At 40.4% G+C, this 26,679-nt stretch overlaps 1 protein-coding gene across 2 annotated transcripts in view; it reads right to left on the reverse strand.

The window, feature by feature from the left end:
- Positions 1 to 22,167: 22,167 nt before the first annotated feature.
- The window catches only part of exoc3l2a (exocyst complex component 3-like 2a), a 32,828-nt gene continuing 28,316 nt past the window's right edge, over positions 22,168 to 26,679 (reverse strand). Inside the window, exon 13 of one of the 2 annotated variants that reach the window (XM_017724983.2) lies at positions 22,168 to 23,991. In XM_017724983.2, the coding sequence (XP_017580472.2) occupies positions 23,691 to 23,991 (301 nt within the window). In that variant the 3' untranslated portion in view covers positions 22,168 to 23,690. The remainder of the gene's footprint in view (positions 23,992 to 26,679) is intronic. The other variant, XM_017724982.2, reaches the window with a different exon arrangement.

Raw genomic sequence — 26,679 nt, forward strand, 5'->3', positions numbered from 1 at the left:
TGTGCTCACTGCCCCTGTGTGTGTGTGTTTGTGTGTGTGCTCACTAGAGTGTATGTGGTGTTTCACTTCACGGACAGGTTAAATGTGAGGTGAAATTTCCCCGTCGTGGGACTAATAAGGGACTTAATCTTAAAACAGCCAAATATGTCATTTGGCCAGGGTGCCAAAACTTTTGCTTACAACAGTGTATTGTAAATGAAGGCAAATGTATGTTGTATGATTTTTTTTTATGTATGTAATTTGCATTTAGTGACTACAGATGTTGAACACACCCTTTGTGGCTGCGCTTTTTATTTATTTGTATTTATTTGTTTGGTTGTTTTTTCCAGTTTATCTAAGCACCGGATTCACCGTGCAAGTGTTACTGGCCAGTAAATTGACTCTGAATCTGTGTCTGGCTATAAAATGTGGCACTAAATGTGCCAAAAAATGCGTTTTCCATTTTCGGCATGGTTTTGTGGTCAAAGTTACAAGATCACGGTCAACAGGTCTGAGCTGCAGTGTTTACACCAGGCCTGATTTTGGAGGGATTTCTTCTAAAAACACACCAGAGTAAATATGATTGATGAAAATGTGTCACAGAGCATCACCAAGCACTGAATTTGTGTCATGAGGTTTACAACCTACAGCTCAGCGAGTCAGCAGAGCCAGGTGAGCGCACATCACCGCTCTCGCCCAGCAGATGGCGCCACAAACAGCTTATGAATTCAAATAGAGCGTATTACAATGGGATTAAATGGTCAACCTGCCAACACCGTCATTCAGAGCGGTTTGGTGTGAAATGATCTGTTCTAGAGAAACCTACGTAATCAGAACTGTTCACAGTGGTGGTGATAGGAACCAGACGTCCACCTCTAAATGATCCCTCACAGAAAGTTGCTACATGAAATAGCTATAAATATGATGCCTGATGTCAGAGCGACCGTTTTATGGTAGTTGTCTGATAAAGTTTTGGGCTATAATGTATTTTAATCTATTCATGGTGGAACGATACATGAAGGATGTTCTAAGGCAAAATAGTCCCCAAAGAAAACTTATTTTTTTTAGATTGACAATTATTTTGCCATAATTAACGTTATATATCGTTGCGGTTGGGACAAAACCTTGTATCTCTGTTTTGGTCAATTTTCAGTTTTTGACCTAATTTAAAAGTACATATTGTGCTTTGCACTGTGTGTTAAATTAAATAAGAGTGGGCCAAAAGAAACGGCCCAAAAACAACCTCGAAAAATGTCTGGTTCCATAGACTTACATTAACAGTAAAGAATTTTGTTTCTCCTGTAAAGTTATCATTTGGGAGATACTAGGTTTTGCTCTGACAACAGCGACACACACACACACATATATATATATATATATATATATATATATATATATATGTAACGCTGTTGTCGGAACAATATACGGGGTACATTTTAGTACATTTTAGCCAAAGCCAAAGTGAAGTTTGCGTTTTCTTTGGTCTCTTAGCGTTTTCATTTTAGATTTGGCCGTGAAAAACCAGAATAACGACTAAAATTAAATGACAAATCAGCGTTTTCAATTTATTTTTACTTCTGTCACAAACGGAAAATGAAATTACAAATGAAGGCATTTCATTTCATTTCATTTCCAGTTCGGGCAGGATATTTGCGCAGATGTTTGGAGAAAGAAATGGCAGAAAGAGGTTTCATTTACATTTTATTGTTTTCATTTTCATTTCCTTTTTTGGCCGGATTGGCCTTCCAAACCAAACTACTCTGAATTAATTATTCCCATCTCAAATATGTGGCGTTCCCATTTAATCTGAATCTGTCTCCATGGCAACAGGACAACCAACTCAGACTGCAAGCAGTAACGCAAGACGCTGGTATGAAAAAGCGGAATTTAGCTAAACTTACCAGTAATGTGTTGAAATGAAGGGCTAAAGCTGCCCGTTGAACCTCTACACGCTGTACTGATAAGACATTTCGCCGTTTTATTCACGCAGAGTCGTATTTTTAATGGGAGACTCACTGACACGCTGAACGCTGATATATGCAATCACGCTCGCCGCCACTAGATGGATCAGTGTTCCCACTCTGAACTGTTTAAACCGGAGGACCATAAAAGCTGTGAGAGGTACAGATAAACGACGTTGAGCGTTGAACTCCAGTTATTCCTCAACGTTTCAGAATATATAAATCAAGAAAATATAAACAAAGTCATTCAGAGTGGTTTGATGTGAAATTCTCTGTTCTAGAGTTTACAGTGGAGGTGAATGGAACCAGACGTCCTAATATGTGACCATTGCACTGTAACCCAATCTCTGTCCTTTAAAGGGACTGTATCACGTTTTCCTCACTTCTTGGAATAAAACTGTGTGATGCAGTATGCAAACTTTTAAAAACATACCATTTACCACTCAGTCCATACAGTCCGCTTACTCATTTACATACACTCGCCGGTTCAGCCTACAGCAGTTTGGCTCCGCCTATTCACACTGAAGTTATAAGGAGTGTTTCACTCTGGACTGCTTTATGAAAAAGACATGAAACAGAACAGCGAGTGAGGACAGAGCTCATTTACATATATCAGTCTTAAAGACACAGTAACGAAATATCATGAATTATGACTTTTTTGGTACATAAACCCAATTTAACACACGACTAAAAGGCAGTACAAAGATGAATTAACATTGTTTGGATAGTACATTAAGATTGTGTTAAGATTTTTGCCAATCTGAAAACATTGTAAACATTCCGATTACAGATTCAGGTTGAGGTGTTTATATACTCACTCTACTCAACAACCTGATGGAAAATCTTCCTTAACATGCTCACTATAAGTAATGCAAAGCAAAATGATGCGCATGCTTTGAGAACCGCTTAGTGTAGATGTTACCATGACAGCGAACATCCCATGAATCCAGTCAGAGTGAGATGAGCAGCAGTGAGCAGTGCTTGTGTTTTTAACTGCTTTTAAATGACGTCAGACTCAGAAAAATATCCTTCACATGTCCTCATTAAAGAAGGCCGAGAGGAAGACGTCGTGTTCTGAGACACACAAGCTGGACGTCCGTCCCACCGCCGTCTTTTAAAGATCAAAGCACAAACTTCGCCTCCTCTGCAGACCAGTTTCTGCTCAGCCGTGTTGAACGGTATAAACTATCACTATGACATGACGCACATGCAGAATGGACTTAAACTTTCGATAGGGAATGTAATCAGATACAGGTGTTCACATGGATATTATTCTTCTATTTAATGGATTATTTACAGGATTACCCACCTCATTCAATCAGATAGAAATAGTATTCCGAATGGCCTCCGTTGGATTAGACTATTCCGATTGACGTGTTTACACGGAGGTATTCTATTCCAATTGAGCTATTAGCTCTCTTGGAAATGTAACTGAGTAAAAGTCCATATTTAGTTTCATATAAACTTCAAACAAGCAAAACTAAGTAACACATAAAAGTATGATCACTTCTACTATAAAGAGTCCCATAAATCTGTACCTTTAAATACTGGGTACTTTGTCCTGAACATTTTCGAAAACTATAAAATGAAATGCATTTTTACAAATGCTATTTGACACCGACGTACCTTCTTTATCTGTGTATTGGTCTTTTTGGCCTCAGCCCACCACAAACATTGTGCTTTTGCCCCCAAGACAAAAAGCTTAGGTACCCCTGGTTTAGATCAGTATATCGTTATAGATTACATTAACTTCTTATTCTCCAGGGTATGTTTTGGTTTGTCCATCTGAATTTACATACCAAAATTGTAAGGGAAATTATTCTGTAACTGCATGAAAAAAATTGTAATTTATTTATTATTTGTAAAAGGTACCCCCCGAGACCCAGAAGGAGAAGCGGCTTAGAAGTGTGTGTGTGTGTGTGTGTGTGTGTGTGTGTGCATTATTTGTAAAAGCCCCTCAAATGAACAGAACATGTGTTTTATGATCACACATATTACTATATGCTTACAATTTACTGCTGGAAGCCCAAAATCTTAGACGCTCTTTGTATTATATTATAAAAATTATTTTTACAGAGCAGATCGCTGAAGAGACGCCGTCTGTTTATAGTTTATAGCCCAGATTTGTGGAAAAACGGCTCGACTTTCAGTAGAAAAACAAACTGAGTTCAGCTTCTTTTATTATAAGGGTTTAAAACGACATCACCGTCTATTTGACTGGAAAGAAGACAGTTCCAGCCTCATACGACACCCAGCTTCTGAATGTAGCTTATGAAATATGAAAGTTATTAAGAATATGACGAAGTGCGTTTTGGAACCACCAGTGGTTCCAAGGAGGTACAACGGTTAAATAAGGGAGGAACAGTGCTGAGAGATAAATGACCTCAAAACTGTTGAGCATTAAACAGAAAAGAGAAAGTAAAGAGATTAGATTGATCTCAGAATTGATTGTGCCAACAAGCTCTTTTCACTCTGAAGCCTTAAGAGGAAATAATGACGAAGCAGATAAAATCACATCTGCTAAAAACACATCAGCCTCCCGGTCAATTCAAAACATGGAAGTAAGACACTTCATAAGCTGTCTTGAGGACCTTCTTCACCTCTTAGGCAATGATGTAGTGCGATTTATCAAAGAAAATACAGACAAAACACACAGAAGAATAAAGACTACAGGCCTGCCAGCAAACTTAGATAACCGAGCGAGCTAACTTAGCTAATCTGACCAGAAATCAGCGGCTTGTTTTGATATTTATATATATTTAATTCACCGATCAGGCGTAACATTATGACCTTGTTTCTACGCTCATTGTCCATTTCATCAGATCCACTTACTCTATAGGTGCACTTTGTAGTTCTACAGAAATGTGAAAAGCCTAAATTAATCACAGTTGGAATTTGCTCTAATGAGTAATTTGTGTGCAAAATTTTGCTTCGAGTTCAACTTTGTTGAACTTTGACACACAAATTTGCAACTATTTTTTGTGACCAACAGCGCTGCTTGGCTGCTTTGGCTACATTGACCTCAGAGCAGAGCTTAATGTAGCAGCTCTTGATGTCAAAAACAGAAGAAATGCTAATTTTAGTGTTAAAGCACAAACTTTTCCATTTCTTCTTCAATGGTTATAAATAAGTACACAAAGCAGAGCCTGTGCCGTACGTAGTCAGTCAGGATACTGAAATATTCAAGTTACGTTTGTGGTTTTACTGTTTGGTAGGTGAGTCAGCCAGCTTGTTAACTGCAATGCTAGCTCACTGGCTAACTGCAGCCACACACAAGCCAACCCACTGTCACCAGCCATGTCAGGTTTCTAGCTCTTTTGGTACAGATCACTGTGCAGCATTATTCCCTTAACCGTATATCATTTTTCTTTTGTCTTTGTAATTAACATTTATACTTAGCGTGTTAGCTAGTTTGCTAACTGCACCATCACTGAGGATTATTTCTTTTGCTAATCTTCTGTTCCAGCCTCATAGAAATGTTTAATACAGAAATGAATACAGGTGAGTCCAGGGACTTACAGGTAATATAAAATAAAGACTAGTTTAAAAAGAGCCAGTTAACAGCAACTAGCAACCAGTTCAGCTAGTTACATTGATAGGAAAAGATTATAGCCAGCTTTTAGCACTGGACACTAGCCATGTTTACATGCAGCCTTATAATCTGTTAGTAATCTAACTAGTAGCTAGACTAGACTATTCTGATCTGATTCTGATTCAGAATACAGTACAACAGGCAGTCCTGTAATTAATCTGTTAAATAGAAGAATAACTGTGTAAAAGCCTGTATCTGATTACATTCCCAATCGGAAAGTTTATGTATGTTCTGGATGTGTGGGGGCATGGCGGGATCAGAAACGACGGTGGTGGGACGGACGTCCAGCTTATGTGTCTCAGAACACAACGTCTTCCTCTCGGCCATCTTTAATGAGGACATGTGAAGGATGATTCTGAGTCTGACATCATTTTAAAGTAATCTGAAACACAAGCACTGCTCACTGCTGCTCATCTCACTCTGACTGGACTCTGACTGATGTTCGCTGTCATGGTAACGTTTACTCTAAGTGGTTCTCCATGCATGCGCACCATTTTGGATCTGATAACTTGTAGTGAGCATGTAAACGAAGATGTTCATCAGATTGTTGAGTAGAGTGAGTACATAAACACCTCAGTGTTAATCTGTAATCGGAATGTATTCAATCAGATTGGCAAAAATCTTTGCATGTAAACACAGACACTGTTTACCTTGTAAGTAAGACTAATAAAACGGACACACATTCATTTTGCAGCATAAGCTGTTGCTGTTTGTAGTTGTGAATGTTGCTGGTCTGAGTGGATCAGACACAGCAGCGCTGCTGGAGTTTTTAAACACCTCAGTGTCGCTGCTGGACTGAGAACAGTCCACCAACCAAAAATATCCAGCCATCAGTGTCCTGTGGGCAGCGTCCTGTGGCCACTGATGAAGGTCTAGAGGATGACCAACACAAACTGTGCAGCAGCAGACGAGCTGTCGTCTCTGACTTTACATCTACAAGGTGGACTGACAAGGTAGGAGTGTCTAATAGAGTGGACAGTGAGTGGACACAGTGTTTAAAAAACTCCAGTAGCACTGCTGTGTCTGATCCACTTGTACCAGCACAACACACACTAACACACCATGCCAGTGTTACTGCAGTGCTGAGAATGATCCACCACCCAAACTGTACCTGCTCTGTGAGGGTCCATGGGGGTCCTGACCACTGAAGAACAGGGTAAGTGCAGCTATACAGTAAGTGGAGCTGATAAAATGGCCAATGAGCGTAGAAACAAGGAGGTGCTCATAATGTCATGCCTGATTGGTGTGTACTGGTTTTGTTGGCGACCAGCTTATCAACTTCCATTGCTACTAACCAGCATACAGTATCCAAAACACAACTCATGCTGGCTTTGCTGGTGACCAGTAGTGCTGGTCTGTATTGGTTCTTGACAGCAGGGCTGTCAAGTCAGCGGGCCGATATATGCTCGCCTTCTGAGGTACGTTCCTCAGTAATACCTTTCAGCCATTTCTTAGTGTAGTTACTCTGCCAGACTGCTTAGTCTGATTTACTGCCACTGCCATTCTCACAGCAGGTTTGTTTTGGGGGGTTTTCCTTCACTTGATAGAGGAAGGAATGTTTATAGACAACTGTAAGAGGCGTGTCAGGCATCATTTTGGAAATGCGTGTGTCTCACAGCCAACTGCGTGAGAGTTGGCTGTGCTGTCTGCCACATCTGGGGCGTGAGGAAGAGACTGTGTAAATTAGACTTGTTCTTGGCCAAACTATCGCTTTAATCGGTTTAATCTGGACGTGGAAATCCAGTGTTTGCTGTGGCATCGACTCCTGCCAAACTCTGCAGCATGAAGAGTGACGTACAGCCCCCCTGAGAGCGAGGTGTTGTGAGTAGAGGTGCACTGTGGGTAGAAAGGTTCGTTAGATCAGGACCTTGTTGTGTTTCAGTGCCTGTTTGTGTTTGGATGGTGTGTGTGTGTGGCGGGGGTGTGATTGTATAGGTGGGTCTGTTGTCTTGAGTTTGCCCTGTGTCAGACCTTTGCCGCCCCTTGCCTTTTCCTGCGACGCCTCTTCCTGATTGGCTGGCCGGTGGAGCGGGCCTCCGTTTGCGTAAACAGGCGGCGCTGGGCTCTGCGGAGGGTCAGAGGTTACACCTCCCGCTGCCGTGCGTCAGCCCCCTGCTCTATTGTTTCCTTCTGTCTCTCTCTCTCTCTCTCTCTCTCTCTCTCTCTTTCTCCGAATCCTCCCCTCAGCGTTCGGGCTCAAGCGCTTCCCGCCCCGTGCTGCCCAGGAGACATAAATTATCTGATCTTCAGCACCACAGACGTGTTCTTGGCCCAAACCAAGTGGACAACGGGTACAGTACGCGGCGTGTGAGCGCGTGCACGTCTTCCAGCAAACAAACAAGCACACACAGTGCACGAGGTCGAACACACAGCACTGTGCGAAAGTCAAAGACTCCACGTCCTTCGTTTCCACTCAAAACCCATTAAGTCATTTTATTTTAGGGGATATTTTTGAGGAAGTTAGATGTAAGACATTCCACTTACAAAAGGAAGAGGATACTCAAATGAACAAAAAAAAAGATTTCAGTTTCAAAAACTGGAGTTCAGAAACTGATTAAAAGCTACAGAGATAACAGGGCTCCTAACAACCACCTGGAAGTCCTGGCAGACACCAAAACATCAAGCTCTGAATCTGATCCGAAAACATCCACAGGTGTTTCTGTCCGTCCTTCCACTATGAGAAGACCACTCAGCGCTGTGGGTCTGAAAGGATGTGTAGCGGTTCAAGAAGAACCTCACTGAGAAAGACCTCAACAGAACTGAATGGGCTCTTTACTTGGATGGTGAGAAGCGGAAAATGCTAAACTAATGTCTTAGACTGAGCTTCGGAGGCGTGTCTGTAGATTCTTTGAGAAACTGAAAGCGATGGAGGCTCACTGAAAAGACTGGAAGCTGTAAGAAAGCAAAAGACGGGACACACTAATATTCACCATTTTGATATTATCTTCAAATTTTCAGAGGCTTCTGTGTAACTTTCTGTTTAGTTTTCACACTCATTGGCGTATCTAGAGCTTCCAGAAAGCATTGAGATTTTTTTTTTGTTCTCAGCGAGTTGGAACCCATCTATTGTACATCAAAACATGATTGGTTGATTCCACCATCAGCTCCTAAATATGTTGGCAGTTGATCATGCAAGGCCTTTAGTTCAGCTCCTGAAGGCCTAACCAATGGAAGAGCTCACCTGGCTGTATTTACATGGATAATAGTTGTTTTTCAAACGCAACTTAAGAATTTAGTAAGAGTAAAACTGCTGTACTTAAAGGGTTTAAATACAGCAGCCACTGTTGTTCTCTTTAATAAAAATGAACTAGAAATCACAGGAATCCACTGAGGCACACAAGGCCAACAAAAAAATGTAGTTTATCAACACTTGATACTTTTTGGATGGTGCTTGAATAAGCCTTTCAAAGTGTGTATGGTGGTTTTGTCATGATACGTTTACATAGGTGCCCTGTAACCTTACAAACACTGCCCTACAATAAAGTGTCACCAAACATTTTAAAGGCAAGAATTAAGAATTAATCTAGTAATAATAGTTGGGGATGGGCTGAACAGCCAATCAGAGAACTCATTGGTGAGTCAGGATCTTTGCATGTACACATTAACTGGGGAACCCAAATTTCAAAGAATATCATCAGCAGACAGATGCGAGGCTGTTGGTCCAGCTGAGCGCAGGATGAACAGTGGAGCGTTATTCTGTCAGTGAGTAGAAGGAAACTTAGCCACATCCTCACTGACGTGATGTGACCTTCTGAAGTCACCGCGCTGTGTCATGGGGATCATAAACACACATCAAACGAGCTGGAAAGAAGTCGGAAAAGCCGGACCAAACGGCACGAGACCGTCACAGGCCATCATCATCAGAGGCCAGCGCATCTGCGGACGTTCTGACCTAGGTAGAGCGACCAAAACAAAACACATGATAGCAACATAGAATGTGCCATGTTTTTATCCAGTGAGCAGTGGCTTTACAGACATACAGTACCATGCAACTTATCATTACTACTTATCATATCATATCTCTGGCCACTTTATCAGAAACCCCTCCCTTTAGATCCACGTTGCTGGTGGACAGTTAGAGATTGTAGCAGTTTGTGACCACAGAGCAACTCTTGGCTGGATATTTTTGGGTGGCAGTCCGTTCTCATCCTATCAGTGACACTGGCATGTATAAAAGTCACCAGTGAGCAGAAGTACAAGGTGGGTGTTTCTAATAAAGTGGCCAGTGAGTGGAACGTATATGGTAGGTGTTTCTAATAAAGTGGCCAGTGAGTGGAACGTATATGGTAGGTGTTTCTAATAAAGTGGCCAGTGAGTGGAAGTGCAAGGTGGGTGTTTCTGATAAAGTGGCCAGTGTGTGGAAGTGCAAGGTGGGTGTTTCTAATAAAGTGGCCGGTGAATGCAAGTTGCACACACTGACGAACGTTTATCTATAAAACTGGGAAAATACAAGTTTCATGGCTGCTGCTACTGTTTTAGCTATGCCACATACTTTAGCCTGTGTTTAGAGATAATAGTGCAAAGTTGAGATAATCAAGTCTGTTAGAGATCATTTAACAGCTCCACCCTGTTTAAGGCAACCGTGTCATGTGTGTGATGATTTAGGCATCCGGTTAGCACAATGCTAATTTGTGGGCTACAGGCCAGAACTTAGACACCAAACAAGTCTTAATTGAGTACATTAAGAGTGGAACTGTGTAAACAGCCCATTTAAGTGCGCATCTCTTATGTATTGGTAACACCTGCTGGGTCAGGGTTCTGTGTGAAGACTGCACTGGATAATGATGTTGGGATGTTTTCCAGGACATTTGAAAAGCGCTGATGACGCGTGCCTCGCTTCCGCCTATAGAACGACTGTTTTGGGGGCCAAACACTTCACACAAACGCTGATGTTTTTCTTGCGCTCCGTACAGAGTCATGATCGGAGAAAAGGAAACACGGATTTGAAAAAAAAGAGAGGTGTGGAGAGGTGGACAGGGTTTGAGAAATGGAGCCGCTGTCCTCAGTGCACCGAAGGGGCCTGGCGGGGGGAGGGGGGGGGGGGGGGTTGACATTTCAGATGAATGTGATTGTACTTTGTCATTAAAACAATGGAGCTCAGTTGAGCTCACTTAGCGTGTGTGTCGGGGGAATGTGTGTGTGTTATGGGTCTGGGGTGAAAGGTCATGTGTGGGTACATATATATATATATATACATTTAGAGGTTTTAGGCACTTGTGAAAATTCTAATCATAAAATCTGAGCATGTATTTTCTCAGAAAAGCACTAAGTATAGAGCAGTATAAATAAGATTAATATAGTATGTAATGATTTCTTCTATATTGGAATATTATATCAAGCAATTCCAAGCCTTTCTTTGAGGAAGCCCAGTATAATACTTATTATATTAACATCCTGCAGTTCTCAATATATCAACAGCAACCACCTAGTAACCACCTGGTTTGCCACAGCAACAGCTTAGCAAGCACCTGGGATACCATAGCAGCCCCATACCAACCATCTGGGAAACCACAGAAACCACATAGCAACCATCTAGGACACCATAGCAACCGACTAGCAACACCTTAGCAACACCTTAGCAACCATCTTGGGTGCCACAGAAACCTCCCAGTAACTCCCGTGCAACCACCTGAGATACTATAGAAACCTCTTAGCAACACCCTAGCAACCATCTAGGACACCACAGAAACCTCCTAGCAACACCCTAGCAACCACCTGGTATACCATGGCAACCACCTAGCAAAACCTTAACAATCTAAATCTGTGCAATCACTCTGGATTTTCTTTCCAGGAAGAGAATTTCCAGGAAATTCACTTTTCTAGTGGTAATTATCATCCAATAGGCCAATCAATACATCAGTGCCACATTAAATCAATGTGCCAATAGTGAAATGTAACAATTTCTCACAAGATATCAGTTACTCTTTGAAAAAAGGAATTTTTATATTTTTACTTTATATTTTTTAATGGAATCACATTTAAAAGCACTTGTGGATTATTTCAGACACGAAGCAAGAGTGGAAATTGATTTTCTCTTCTCTCTCAAAGATGAAAGCTTTGAGTACTGTTTACCAGGTCTTCCAGGCGGTTGTAAGGAGTTCCATTTTCTCTGTAGCTCTTAATCATGTTTTGGAAATATCTTCTGAAAAACTAATAACTTGTACTTAATGGTAGTTTTGACTGGAAATTAAACAAACAAAGTGTGCTGTCTGAAGTTTGCACAGGATTGAATACTGTAAAATGTAACACATTTTAATAATACTTCTGGTATGCCAAAAAGTGTGGACACGTTGCCACACAAACCTGAAAGCGTAATAGATTCACCCCAGGCTTAACACTTGGCAAGGTGTTCCTTTCATCAAATGCTGCTCCTTTTTCTCTCCAAACATACCTTTAGTAACTGTAGCCAATACATTCCTTTTTCACTTCATCAGTCTACAGTACTTGTTTCCACATTCCCTCCAGCTTATCTAGATGCTTTACATGCTTCAGATGTTGACTTCAGATATTCTTCTGATGATTCTTCCATGCAGATCATTCCTGTGTCACTCTTGTGTCAACTAAACTGTTGTGCAGGTCATGCGCTGTCATACGGGGGTTTTGCTTTGCATTTCAGGCCTTTTTCTGAGAGATTTCTTTGTCTTCCAGATCTTGTCATGTTATTCCCCAGTTCCCTTTAACTGCTATTTCCTAACAGCAGTGGAAGCTGTGAGCTGAAAGCACTTTGATATCTTTTTGAATTAGTTTCATTTCCAGACCTTCTTCGTCTTTTCACTACAAAAATCAACAGTTTGGCCTGGAGCGCCCAGACTGAAGTGTATGTATATATGAGTGATTGTGTGTCTGTATAATGAGGGTCCTCTTACTGAGGATGTCCGCTTGTCCACCCTGTACACATCAGAGGTACCAAGCACACACACACATACAAAAACACACAAACACTCTCTCCATGGCTGTTATTAATAGGGCGTAGTGTATTTTAGAGTATTTTTTCCTGAGCTGGTTGAGTTGTCTCTGAATCTGTAAGTATGTACAGGTTATTTTTAAACCTCACTGCTATTATGAAAAACAAAACTTAAAAAAAAAATCTTGTACCTCACCCAAAGCATGGGAAACTTATGTGTGCTCTCTGTTTGTGTGTGTGTGTAAGTGTGTGAGAGGGAAACTCTCTTTAAGATCGAGGTACTTTCCTTTTTTCCTGGTTTGCAGAAGGCTGATGTGAACATGTTGTTGTTTTCAAAGAGAATGAACGATAAGAGCTATTGCGTCTGGCCCTGTGTGAAGACATGTTTGTTTTTGTATCACTTTCAGGACAAAAATGACGCTCCAGTAAAATCAGAAAAAAAACAGGATAGAACCTACGGCAGTCAGTTATATATAGTATATAAACTGACCAGTTTCTACGCTGGTTGGCCATTTTATCAGCATATAGGAGTAGTTTGTAGTTACAGACTGTAGTCCATCTGTCTTTCTGCATACGTTGTTAGCCCCCTTTCACCCTGTTCTTCATTGGGCAGGACCCCAATGGATCCTCACAGAGCAGTTATTTGGGGGGTGTATCAATCCCATCATTGCAATGTTAGTATGTGTTGCACTGGTGTAAGTGAACCAGGCACAGCATTGCTAGCCCAAACCCTGAAAAACAGCTCAGATCATTATCCCTCCTCCACCAAACTTTATTGTAGGTGCTATGCGATCGGTTAGTTACGGGTCTTCTTGCATCTATCAAACCTAGACTCGTCTGTCTGATTACCAGATAGTGAAGTGTGATTCATCACTCCGGAGAACATGTTTCCACTGCTCCAGAGTCCAATGGGGGCGTGTTTTACACCACTCCAGCTGACACTTGGCATTGCACATATTGATCGTAGGCTTGTGTGCAGCTGCTCAGCAATGGAAACTCATTTCATGAACGCACAGTTCTTGTGCTGATATTGCTTCCAGAGACAGTTTGGAACTCTGTAGTAAGCGATGCAGCAGAGAATATGTGATTTTTATGCTCTATGTGGATCTGAACTTGGTGGCTCCACTCTGTGAGTTTATTAGCACTTACAGTTGGCTGGGGCAGATCTAGCAGGGCAGAGATTTCACTAACTGACTTGTGGCAAAGGTGGCATCCTATGACAGTGCCATGTTTGAAGTCACTGAGCTCTTCAGCATGACCCATTCCTCTGCCACTGTCTATGGAGATTGCATTGCTGTATGCTTGATTTAATACAGTAGTTAGAATGAATATGGCTGAAATACCTGAATTCCACATTTAGAAGGGATGTCCACATACTTTTGGCCAGTGTATAGTGTATATAGGACCTATTTTTACATATAGGTATTTACACATATAATACATATGGAACATTATATGTATCATCAGAGCCCAAAGAAAAACAAGTATCTCCAAAATAGTAACTTTACAGGAGAGGGCAAAAACATTCTTTACTTTCAATGTAAGTTAATAGAAATTGGTTTTATTCTAAACAGATTTGGACCATTTCTGTTGGTCTAATCGTCATTAAATTTTCACACAATGTAAAGGACAGCTGTTGAGCTCAAGTGAGGCAGAAAAGTAAAAATCGCAAAAAAAATGGAGATACTTTTTCATATTTCATCAAATATGACAAGTACATTCATATTTACGCATATGTAATATAGATGGAACACTTTAATATTATATACTTTTATATACTATATATATACGTACTTTCTAAGTTATATAGGCACATATTTCTGAATCACATGTGTTGCCAAGGTATGTAAACAAACTTGTGCGTGTGTGTGGGAAGGTTGGAAAACCCTGTAGTCAGCATCAGCGCTCTGTAGGAGGTTAATATAGACTAGAATATAGTTTCTCCACTCAGCAGGACATTTCTGTGTATATAACAGAGGAACTCAATCACAGCCAAAAGATAAAATCACCATTATTAGACAATATGGTGAGGAAAACATTTAACCTGAAGTTTCCATTGAGAGTAACATTTGAACAGCAGTGCCACTCAAAGTTTGGACGTGAGTGGACATACTATTTTATTATTTTCTACATTATAGAATTATAATGAAGACTTTAACAGCTATGAAATAACACATAAGGAATTCTCCACTGACCAAAAAAGGGTTAAACAGGCACACTCTCTCAGACATACAACTCTTAACAGTCTTATCTAATCAGACACTTATTCCTGTCATAACACCTAACAATGAGGCTTTTCCCAGTCAAATTATATCTGTGAAAAAAATATTATGAGGCCTTTACTGAGCTGAATTCACCCTGGTATGTATAATAAGTAATTCCAAGAAATTCCAAGAAAGCCCAACAATTTAAATTTGTAATTTTATTTCTGAAGCAGCTTATTGGACTGAATTATAATTTACTAACTCACTCCCTCACATTTACCAGTCTGAAGATTGTCCACAAGGACAATCATTAGCACTCAAGTAGCTTTTGTGTGCATCAGTGAAGGAGAGGAAATGGCATGAATCAACTAGAGGACAATTACCACTTTGTAAAATATGTTTAAAATATTTTAAAAACCGCTGTTCTATTTTTGAGCACTTTGGAGCTTTGGAATTTGAAATGGTGCCTCATGTACATTTGTGAACAGCCAATAAGCTTTCAGGATTCACTCACAGACACCATCTGCTATTCTGCCGTCCTGCATTTTATATAATGGGGGTTATAGGAAGAGGCTCCTCATAATGCAGCCTAAGCCAAAGATGTAGGATTCAAAACACAACAATAACATAAATTATAAAGAATGTTATTTGAAGTGATATTAAGCTCAGTGGCATAGTAAATATACCACAGTTACCTAACGAAATGCTAACAGGCAATTAGCAAAGTCTTTGCAGTGGTATATGAGGAAAATTGATATGGAGAATCAATAACTAACTGGAAAATGAAGGTGTGCTGGGTGGTTTGAGGCTGGAGAAAACTTGTTAGTGGCTAGCAGATAATCCCAGTGGTGAATAACACAAATCATCTTCTATTTTAGAAGATAAGTAGCCCCACTTAGCCTTGATGCTGTCTGACATGAGGTGCTAAGAACAGGCCTTTTGGGAACTGCTTGCTGGGCAGCATTACAAAGAATGCTTTCTAGGTAATTTTTGGGAAATAAATGATTACATAGTTATTAATTTTACTACATCAATCTATAAACTGTAAAATTTCAGGATTTGAAGCATAAGCTTTCATATCAAAAAGACGGTAGAGCAGTCATTGTGGTGTCATACATGTACGTCACTGAAAAGTGTACTGTTGTGGTTAAGTTTAAAGTCTGTTGGGTGGGGTGGTGGTGGTGATAGAGGTGGGGCCACTGTCTGGCAGGTTGTCTAACGAGGGGGATGTACCGTCATAAATAAAACACTTTGTTTATTCACGCTCTGAGACGCAAACTGTATGCGTGTGTTGTTCTCACGACCATTGAAACGTCAAAATTGTTTACCTACAGGAAAGGCCCTGTCAGTCGCCGCGATGACTGTTTACAAAGTCCGTGACATCATCAGACGTATTTATAACCGCTGTTAGTGTCTTAAAGAAGCCAGAGGAAGACAGGTACTATTCCACACAATGGAAAATAAACGGATATGATTATTACTTAACTACACACAGAGAAATATTTACACAATCGCACAAATATCTCGGCCTCGCTGGGATGCACAAAGTGATTAATATCCACTAGGAAAGCGAGGGGTTGAATCAGTGGCTGCCCGCTTTCCTGCACATCCCACCTCCAGGAAACACATTTAAAAAAGATCAGGAGGAAAAAGTTCGTCGTCCAAGTCCTGCGAAGCTCCAGCACTCAGGAGAGTTATTCAGACATGTCAGTGATCACTCATGTGATAATTAATCAAAGACAGGCAAAGTGTCCATTTTTACTGTACTAGTCAACAAGAGATCTTTGGGATTTGGCGACAGGCCTGATATCCTTGTGACACCTTGATGTCTCTATGGAATATGATAAACATCCTAATGGCATTTTGAGTCTGACTGGATATCTTGATAATATCTTTTTGGAATTTGAACACAGGCCTGATATATTTGTGATATCTTCATGGAATTTGTACATGGGCCTGATATATTTATGGTATCTTGGTGGAAAAATTGGAGATAGGCCTGATATCTAAATGATATCTTCATGGAATTTGTACATGTGTCTGATATCTTTATTTTTTTTATTTAGCTGATACTGTATATTCATGGTATCTTGATGGAAATTGAAGCTATCTTGATCAAATCTGGAGACAGGCCTGATATCTTAATGATATCATGATTGGATTTGGAAATGATATCTTGATGGTATCTGGACGGAATTTGGAAATGGATTTCTTGATATATCAAAGGAATATGGAGTTAGGCTTGATGCTTTGATGATATCTTAATGACATTCCGAGATTGGCCTGATGTGTTGATATTATCTTGATGGAATTTGGAGAAAGGCCTGATATCTTGGTAATATCATGATTGGATTTGGATATTCAAATGATGTCTTTTGATATGTTGATGGACTTTGAAGAGAGGCCTGAAACCTTAATGATAGCTACAAGGAATTTGTACATGAGCCTGAAAATCTTCATAGTATTTTCATCAAAGGTGGCGATAGGACTAATACATTCATGGTATCTTGCTGGAAACTGAAGATATCTTGATGTCTCAAAGGAATATGGAGATACTCTGATGATATCTTTATGGCATTTTGAGATTGGCTTGATGTGTTGATAATATCTTGGTGAAACTTAGAGAAAGGCCTGATATCTTGATGATATCATGATTGGATTTGGAAATTGCTATGATATCTTGATGATATCATGACTGGATTTGGAAATTGCTATGATATCTTGATGATATCATGACTGGATTTGGAAATTGCTATGATATTTTGATGATATACTGATGCACTTTGAAGATAGGCCTGATATCGCATTGATCCTCACGCAATTTCAACATAGACATGATGTCTTGATAATATCTTGATTGACTTTAAAGATAGACCTGATATCTTAATGATATACTCATAGAATATGGAGATGGGTCTACATGTTGATGATGATTTGATGAAATTTGAAGATCAGCCTAGTATCTCTTGGAATTTAGGAATAATTCCGAGTGGAATTTAGATTTGTATAATGCGTGACATATTCATGGAATATGGAGATGATATCCTGATATCATTGTGATATCTTGATGGAATTTGGTGAGTTTCCTGATATGTTAATATCTTGGCAGAATTTGGATTTAGGCCTAACATTATCTTGTTGGAACATCAAGATTGGTCTGATTTCTTTGACATCTTAATCGAATTTGGCGATTGCCCTGATATCTTGTTAGCATTTTAAGATTGACAGTATGCTCAGTGGAAGTGATTGGGACAGAGTTTGCAGTGTCAGTGTGGGGCCCCTTCCTGAGAGGTTTGCTAAGAGAAGGATAAATGAGATATGCTGTTTGTTCATGTGCAGGTTATGTAAAGACCGCGTAGCGTCCAAAATCATTTTAAATCTAAACAATTTTAAATTGTAAGAAATCTCTTCATTACTCTTCTCTCTTTAAGAGACGAGGGAAATCAAGCTCCATATTGTGTTTGACGTTATAAAGTGTCATAATATATCTTAGGATGTATTGTACTGTATCACAGGTGTTTCATAATAAAACATCTGCAAAAATCTTGATGCAAACAGCACCAAAGGACATGTTGGTTGCTTAGATTTGGCAATGTGTGCCATTCTTAAGTGTGTCTGGCAAAACAATCACCATTCAGAGCGAACAAAAGATCAGCACATTAAACAAGACAGAAACAGAAAGAAAGCGAGAGTGACTGAGTGAGCGAGCGAGTGAGAGAGAGTGCTAATGAAAAAAGCCAGATGCTGAAAGTTCTCCCTAGACGTTCCCTCCATGAAGGTGCTGATGGTTCCCCCACAGCGTTCAGTAATGAGAGGAAGCCTGGAACTTGCTTCTGGGAATTCCATTGTGGCCTTCCGAGATTTCCCAATTTCCCCTGTTCCGCCGGGATTTGCTGATTGGAATGTCTGATGAATCAATTACCTACAGTAGTGAACACAAGCCAAAGGGAAGACCAAACATGATGGAGGGGCTTGATGTTTAAGAATGAGGGTCCACAGCCAACTTAAAGAAAACGCCCAGGCATGTACGTCCACTTTTTGTTTGAGTTCACTAAAGCGTTCTGCCTCACAATCCAAAGCCTGGATATACAGAATGAACAGTTAGTCAACAATAGATAAAGAGCACACTTTCTACTTAGTTGCTGATTTTAATGCACCATAACTTTTATGTTATGTAAACAGTCCATGTTTTAGATTTTTTGCCCAATATGTTAAATTTAGTAAATAAATAATAACTGTGCATTAAGACTGTGGATTTCCATGAAAAACTTCAAGAAAATTCAATTTACTTTATGTGGCCTTAGAAAATTTCAAAGTTGTACCCAGCTATTTTTTTTTGTTCTAAATTTTTAACATTTTCCTTTTGAACTGAACTGAAATACTAACTGGGTATAAATACATGAAAAGTATTATAGTATTAATATTATCAATATTATAATTTTTGCTCAATTTATTTTTTGTACATCAGATCATGCAATATATAATTTGTGAATTTTAATTTGAAAAGTATTCCTATATATATATATATATATATATATATATATATATATATATATATATATATATATATATATATATATATATATATGGCATCTCCAAGGTTTTAGAAAAGCTTATATTTGTATTAAAAAGTGTAGTTTATTTTTGTGAAATGTTTATACAACTTTTTATCCTTAAAAATGAGCATTTATTTATACATTTATTCATTCATTCATTTATCATTTCTTTTTTTGAACATGCACTGTTTCACTATAAGAGGCCCAGTATAAGAAGTAAGAAGTGTTAAAGCTGAAAAAACGTGAATTTCCAAATGAACATTTAGAGAATCTAGAAAGCTTGTTCCTGAGATACAACTGACTGAAAGATTATATTTCCTGGATGAGATATTGCACTTCCTGCGATAAACGAACCTGTTGAAGGCAAATTTTAGCTCAGTTCAGTCATTCTGTAAGTAGTTCAATTCATTCTGTAAGCAATTCAATTTAATATTCAGGGTCCAATTTAGAATCTCAAGAGGCAAACTTTAAAATTAATAACTAAAAAACTAAGTGGGATAGGGCCTTGAAATTTTGCACAGTTGCTTGAATCAAATTTATGTTTTTGCTTGAATCTATGGCATGACTGGGACAGGGCATGGGCTGAACATATGATTGAAAATGTGTTGAGATATATATATATGTATATGTGTGTGTGTGTGTGTGTGTGTGTGTGTGTGTGTGTGTGTGTAACATGCAATTTTAGCACATAGTTCATCTATGGGCTGTTTTTTTAATGTCCATATCTAGTTTAGCCCAGAGAAGAGGGATGAGGAATGAGTGATAAAGTGAACGGCAGATGAATTTGTAGAGATTCTAGATTTCAGAGCTACTCATATCTTGATGTCACGCTTGTGTAAGTCAGTGAGTGTGTGTGTTCGCCTGTGTCAGTGTGTGTGTGTGTGTGCTATTCTCAGATGGCGCGCTTTGTTAGAGATGAAAGCAGGTGGCTGTGTGAGAGAGGAAATGGCCGCCTGCGCTGGTTTGTAAACTTGGCTCTAATCGGAGGATCCGTTTGGCACCTCGCAACACAACAGGAAACACCCATTTACTCCCCGAAAACCCTTTCACCCCAAAAAAACCCTTTCACCCCAAAAGGAACCCGTCCCAGCAAAACGCCCCACTCAACCTAAACAGGCCCTTTCACCCCAAAACGCTTTGTTTACCCAGAAAGCCCAGCTGATCCCAAACGTTCCACCCGTGCAAAACATCCCCTTTACTCAAAACATAGTTCATCCCAAGAAAGCCGTTACCTCATACGATAAATAATACACTGTTTGAGTCCTTTTCCCGATAATAAGATGATAAATAAACACACAATTCACACACAAAGTCCTTTTTTTTTGGTTTATTGCCCAGTCAATGGGTTGTTTTTATTATCTTCACTAAAATTCTTAAAGATTTCCATTAACACGTTTGTATCAAATACATTCAGTCCATGTTTTATTCAAAGTGTTCTGTAAGGAGCTGTACATACATACGTAAGGAACTGAAAAGATATTACAGTTCAAGACCAGCTAGAATGATACATATACTCATATGATGACTAATGTTTCTGCATATATTTATTTCTTTATTAATTTCCAGTTTTCTTCAGTCCCTCACCCACCCTACCACATGATGCTACTAAGCTTGCAGGGTGACGGCTAGAATGTCTATACCCAAGCTCCACCACCATTTTTCGAAACTGCTGCTAAGCTAATGCATCACTGGACAGCTCGACACGCATCTGTATCAGCTAACAGACACCCCCATTGACTAGCATTGCGCGAGAGGGAGGACCATCCCACCCACCCAGATGGCCAGTTATCACTTCTTTTTCAGCCATTGGCTTTCTTGTACAAAAACTAGTATTCAGCTTCATCTCTACTGTGAAGAACATTTCCCATCACTTCAGCTGTTTGGATCTAGTTTATGGTGTTTCCCCTCATGAGACATCTTTCTGTAGCATCTTGGATGCCAAATGAAGTTATGCTATGACTAAAGTTTGGACGACCGTGCCTGAAGCTTCACCTCTTTTTGCTTGTGTCCTAGCTAGCATCCCCTTTATCCGGCACATTGCCGTTCAAAAGATTGGAATCACTATTATTAATACTACCAAACCAGTTTTATTGCAGATACATGTATGAAATGATTAGTAGGACGATATAAGAAGAAGAAATGATAATCATAACTGAAAAATCATCATGAAGTTGTAATAAATTAGCATCCAGAGTGCCTGACTGGATAAGACATTACTATAAATAAATAACTCCAGTTTACTGTAATAGCCTGAAATAGTGAACATCAAAAAACACCTTCTGATATCAAGTTTATAACACTGCAGAAGTTATTATTGAAATATTAAAGACAATCAGTAAAATCAGGCCAAGTGATTCCAAACCTTTGAACATTAGAGTACAAGACACACTTACGACGGTCTTTCCTTGGAACTACTTCTGCCTTGTTTTCATTGTTTTCTCATGAAACCTACCAGCCCTAAAAGAAGGGCATGTTGACATCAACTTGCAGCAAGATGCCCCTCCATAACTCCACTTCTGTTCTCCCACCACTGCCCCCTACTGTTCCTCCAGACTCCAGTCTCCTTAACACCTCAGTAGATGTTTTTGCTTGATTTAGGTGAAATATGTTGGTGGAATAGGGAATGAGCAGTACCTTGTTCCGGGTTCCTCACATACATGCTCATTCACTGCTGTCCAATCGATTAGCTTTATATGACAGATGTTTTTCAGCAAAAGAACTGTGGACAACAGCCCCTCGCTAATGCAAGGAAGGAACTACCCACGGTTGCTTCATCATAGCATGAACCCATAAACACTTTTTCAAAGAAAGCATGTCGTTGCTGTCGGACGAAAACCTCGTATCTCCAAAATAGTAACTTTACAGGAGAAGGAAAAAACATAGTTTCCTTTTAATGTAAGTCAATGGAACCAGACGTCTTTTTCGAGTCAATTCAGGCTGTTTGTGTTTGTCCATCCATCATCACATTTACAAACAACGTAAAGGACAACAAACAATTTCAAATGATGCCATAAACTGAAAAACAGCAAAAATGGAGATACGAGGTTTTTGTGCGACAGCAGCGATTTATTTTTGTGTTTTTTTCCAGACACAGCACACGCGGGCGTTGATAAGGTTAAACGGGACGAGACCCTGTCTCCTTTCACCAGTGCACTCCATTGTTCAGATGGACTTGGGATGGTGCTCTGTCTCCATTCGCTGTGACAGACACAGGGACTGATGACTTGGCAGTCACTAGGTCTACTTCCTGTTAGCTGTGTTAATAATGGAGAGTACTTCCTGTTTGAGTCCTGCAAGCCACAAAAAAAAGAAAAGAAAAAAAAACAGCGAGGGACACGGTTGCGTCTGTTTTCTTCTTTTTTTGCCCCCTTTTCTGTCTTCAGACGCATTCCTGGACTGCATTTATTCAGAGGCTGCTAAAATGTTATTGGTAATAAGATTCTGCGTAACATGGGTTACACTCCCCAGAAGCTGGGTGAACTGGTTGACCATTGATTAGCTGAGCGGTGACTGATCTGTGTAATGTGTTCACTGATCACTGCTGGATTTTTGCAATGCTGATGAATTGATTTCTTACTGGTTGACGTTTGTGATGTGCTGGTTAGTTACAGACTGACTTGTGTAATATATTAACTGGTCACTACACTGTGTGTTGACATTTCTCATTGACCTGTGTAAACAACTGACTGGATCCTGCTGGACTTGGGTATGTTGTTAGGTATGACTTGGGATGCTGGTCACTGATATTGCATGGTTACTGGCTGACCTGCCTAATGGGTGACTGGTTACTGGCTGTGTAATGTGTTGACTAATGACCTGTGTAATATGTAACTAGGCCCTTCGTAGTGTGTTGACTGCTTTCGCTTGGACTTTGCATAAAGAGGTAACTGGATCCTGGTTGGCTTGTTTGGCATGTTGACTGCTCAACTGTGTAACATGTTCACTAGTCACTGGTTGAAGACGTTGCATGGTTACTAGTTGGCTTTCCTAATGTGTGGACTGGTTACTGTCTTGAGTAACATTTTGACTGGTGTTGCATGTTATTTGGTTGCTGGCTGACTTTGTAGCTTGTTAAGTGGTTACTGGTTGAGCTGTTGAACATGTTGGCTGCTTACCGGCTGACTTGTGTAATGTGTTGACTGGACACTACATTGTGTGTCGACTTATTTCTCATTGACATGCATGGTAACTGGATCCTGGTTGACTTGTGTAACATGTTGACTGGCTACTGCTTGACTTGTGTAGCCCGTGTTGTCAGGTTATTGGCTGATTGAGTAACGTGTTGATTGCTGACCTCTTGACCAGTTACTAGTTGACTTGTGTAACATGCTGAATGGCAGCTGGTTGTCTTGTGTAAAAATTTGACATTTTGGTTAGTAGTTGACTTGCATAAGGTTTTGACTGGCTACTAGCTGTTGTAGGTTACTGCTTGACTTGTTTATCATGTTGACTGGCTACTGCTTGACTCGTGTAACCCGTCGACGAGCTGACTGGTTACTGGTTGACTTGTATAACGTGTTGATTGGCATCGTCTTCTTTGTGCTTTGCGCTTCTTCTGGTGTGTCTCCTGTGGGGGCGAGCACTGGACACCCACGATGACACTGTCAGTGCAAAACGGATCAGAACAAGTCCCAGGCAGGGCATGTCAGTCGCCACTGCAATCTCAGAGAACAGGGCGTGGTCTCTGGGCATGTCGCTGATGTTCTCAAAGTCCCGGACGACAGCAAGGATCTCCTGACGCTCTGATTGCTGCACCATGCCCCTCACATTCAACACAGCAGCAACATGCTTCCTCCTGAGAGAGAGAGAGAGAGAGAGAGAGAGAGAGAGAGAGAGAGAGAGGGAGAGAGAGAGAGAGAGAGAGAGAGGGAGAGAGAGAGGGAGGGAGAGAGAGAGAGAGAGAGAGAGAGGGAGGGAGAGAGAGAGAGAGAGAGAGAGAGAGAGAGAGAGAGAGAGAGAGAGAGAGAGAGAGAGAGAGAGAGAGAGAGAGAGACCAAGGAAGTAAGAGATTGGGGAGACAGAGATAGAGACAAATAAGGGAGAATCTGAGACAGAAACACAGACTAAACAATTGAAGAAGCAGAAACAAAATAAATATTTTCAGTTGTCAACGTGTTGTGGATCAGATCGATAGACTGGGGGCTACTAAGGCCCTCTGTCTCTGAGTGAGGTCGTCCATCTACAACTCCATCATGCATCTCGGAGAAGCACTGCAGACGTCCTCTTTTTGCGTTGATCTAAAGCAAATGAGGATCTCAGTCTGAAATTTGTTGTCCTAAACTTGACTACAAAACCCAGTGATGTTATACTGCATGCCAGGAAGACAACAGCGGAGTTTCGAATTTTTCCTGCTTAATACACTCTCACACTCTCAAACTGACACTAGGGAGGTCCCCTCAAGGGTACATCTCGGGACCTTTACTCAGGGAACATAAGTGTACCATAATCCACTGAATTCATATTTTCTAAATTGCATTGACTCCACACCCGCATCTTGTCTCCAGCCTTTATATTTTATTGCTCTGTTTTAAAACATTTGGTTATGAAAAGGTACAAATATGTACTTTTCACCTGGAAGAACTTATTGTGCACAACTGGACCTTAAACCCACTTTGATTATATTTGATTTGATTATACACTGAACAGCCATGTCACCTACCTTGTACCTGTACTCTGTGCATTTCATCAGCTCCACTGACCATACAGGACACTTTGAGGTTCTACAGTTATAGACTGTAAAAAGCACTGTATAAATAACTGTCGTCCATCTGTTTCTCTGCACACTTTGTTACTCTGTTCTTCAGTGGTCAGGACCCCCACAGGACCCCCACTATGCAGGCACTATTTCGGGGGTGGATCACTCTCAGCACTGCAGTAACACTGATATGGTGGTGGTGTTGTGTTAGTGTGTGTTGTGCTGGTCTGAGTGGATCAGACACAGCAGTGCTGCTGGAGTTTTTAAACACCTCAGTGTTGCTGCTGGACTGAGAACAGTCCACCAACCCAAAATATCCAGCCGTCCTGTGGGCCGCGTCCTGTGACCACTGATGAAGAACTAGAGGATGACCAACACAAACTGTGCAGCAGCAGATGAGCTGTCGTCTCTGACTTTACATCTACAAGGTGGACCGACAATGTAGGAGTGTCTAACAGAGTGGACAGTGAGTGGACACAGCGTTTAAAAACTCCAGCAGCACTTTGTAAGCAAGGACTAAAAAGGACGCAGAGAAACAGATGGACTACAGTCTGTAATTACAGAACTACAAAGCGCTCCTGTATGGTCAGTGGAGTGTAGATAAAGGAGGTGGTCAGTGTATGGTCAGTGGACAGCAGGGTGTTGTCTCTGAACTGTTTGGTAACAAAGCTCAGCTAAAAGAGTCCGTCAACAACAGGAAACAGCAGCGATGTGGGGTGCAGAGAAGAGTTTGATCACTTTAGACAGCACTGACAGGACAGACAGACAGACAGACAGAGGGATCTTCGCCAGTGTTTCAGTGTGTGTGTGTGTGTGTGAGGAGTGTGGCACCAGTTGGTTTCCTGCAACCATGCAAGAACAGGAAGTAGTCCTCAGCTACTTCCTGTCTGCTGAGTCGGGTTGTGCGTCAGCAACCAGGAGCCCTGCCAGCCCGCAAACATACACACACACACACACACACACACACACACACACACACACACACACACACGTTGTGCTATTAGACACATCTGTGACCCTGTCAATCAAACCCTCATCATAACCACAAAGAGGATCAACACCATCAAAGAACATCACTCATCTCTCTCAGGCTCAGTGTGGCTTTATTAGCACGACTGTGAGATCCAGTATAAACAAAACATACAAAATCTCTCTCTCTCTCTCTCTCTCTCTCTCTCTCTTTACCTCTCTCTCTCTCTCTCTGTCTCTCTCTATTTACCTCTCTCTCTTTCTCTCTCTCTCTCTCTCTCTTTCTCTTTCTCTTCTTATTCTTTCATGTTAATAAATACACTATTCTGTGTTTTCATATGCAGCTCAGCTTGGATTGGGCTGTTTGGATTTTCATTGAGAGACACATCAGCTGAGTCTCCACAATCTCTGCTGTTCTACGCACGCACACACACACATACACACAGACACACTCACACAAACACACATACATATCTAAACATTAGAGGACAATGCAAGATTAATCTCAGTTTTTTATTCCAAATTACACATTTTGTTCAAACAGTAAACGAACACTAAACTGAGTTCGGACGTCCGTATATTTGGATAACCATAACTATCCGGCTCTCATTGTCTCTCTAGGATTTATTTGCTTTAGCTTTTAATAAACCATCTTCCTGTTATGTTTTCTTTGTGATTCTTATCTTGGAATTATTTTTTATTAAGCTTCATGTTTTTTGCGCATTTTTGTTTTTCATTAGTTTTTATTTTAGTGCTTTTCAGCTTATCCTTAATTTTCCTGTGATCTTCTATTCTTCTTATGTTTTTATACATACTTGT

This window comes from Pygocentrus nattereri, chromosome 23 (assembly GCF_015220715.1).
Source record: "Pygocentrus nattereri isolate fPygNat1 chromosome 23, fPygNat1.pri, whole genome shotgun sequence".
NCBI lineage: Eukaryota > Metazoa > Chordata > Actinopteri > Characiformes > Serrasalmidae > Pygocentrus > Pygocentrus nattereri.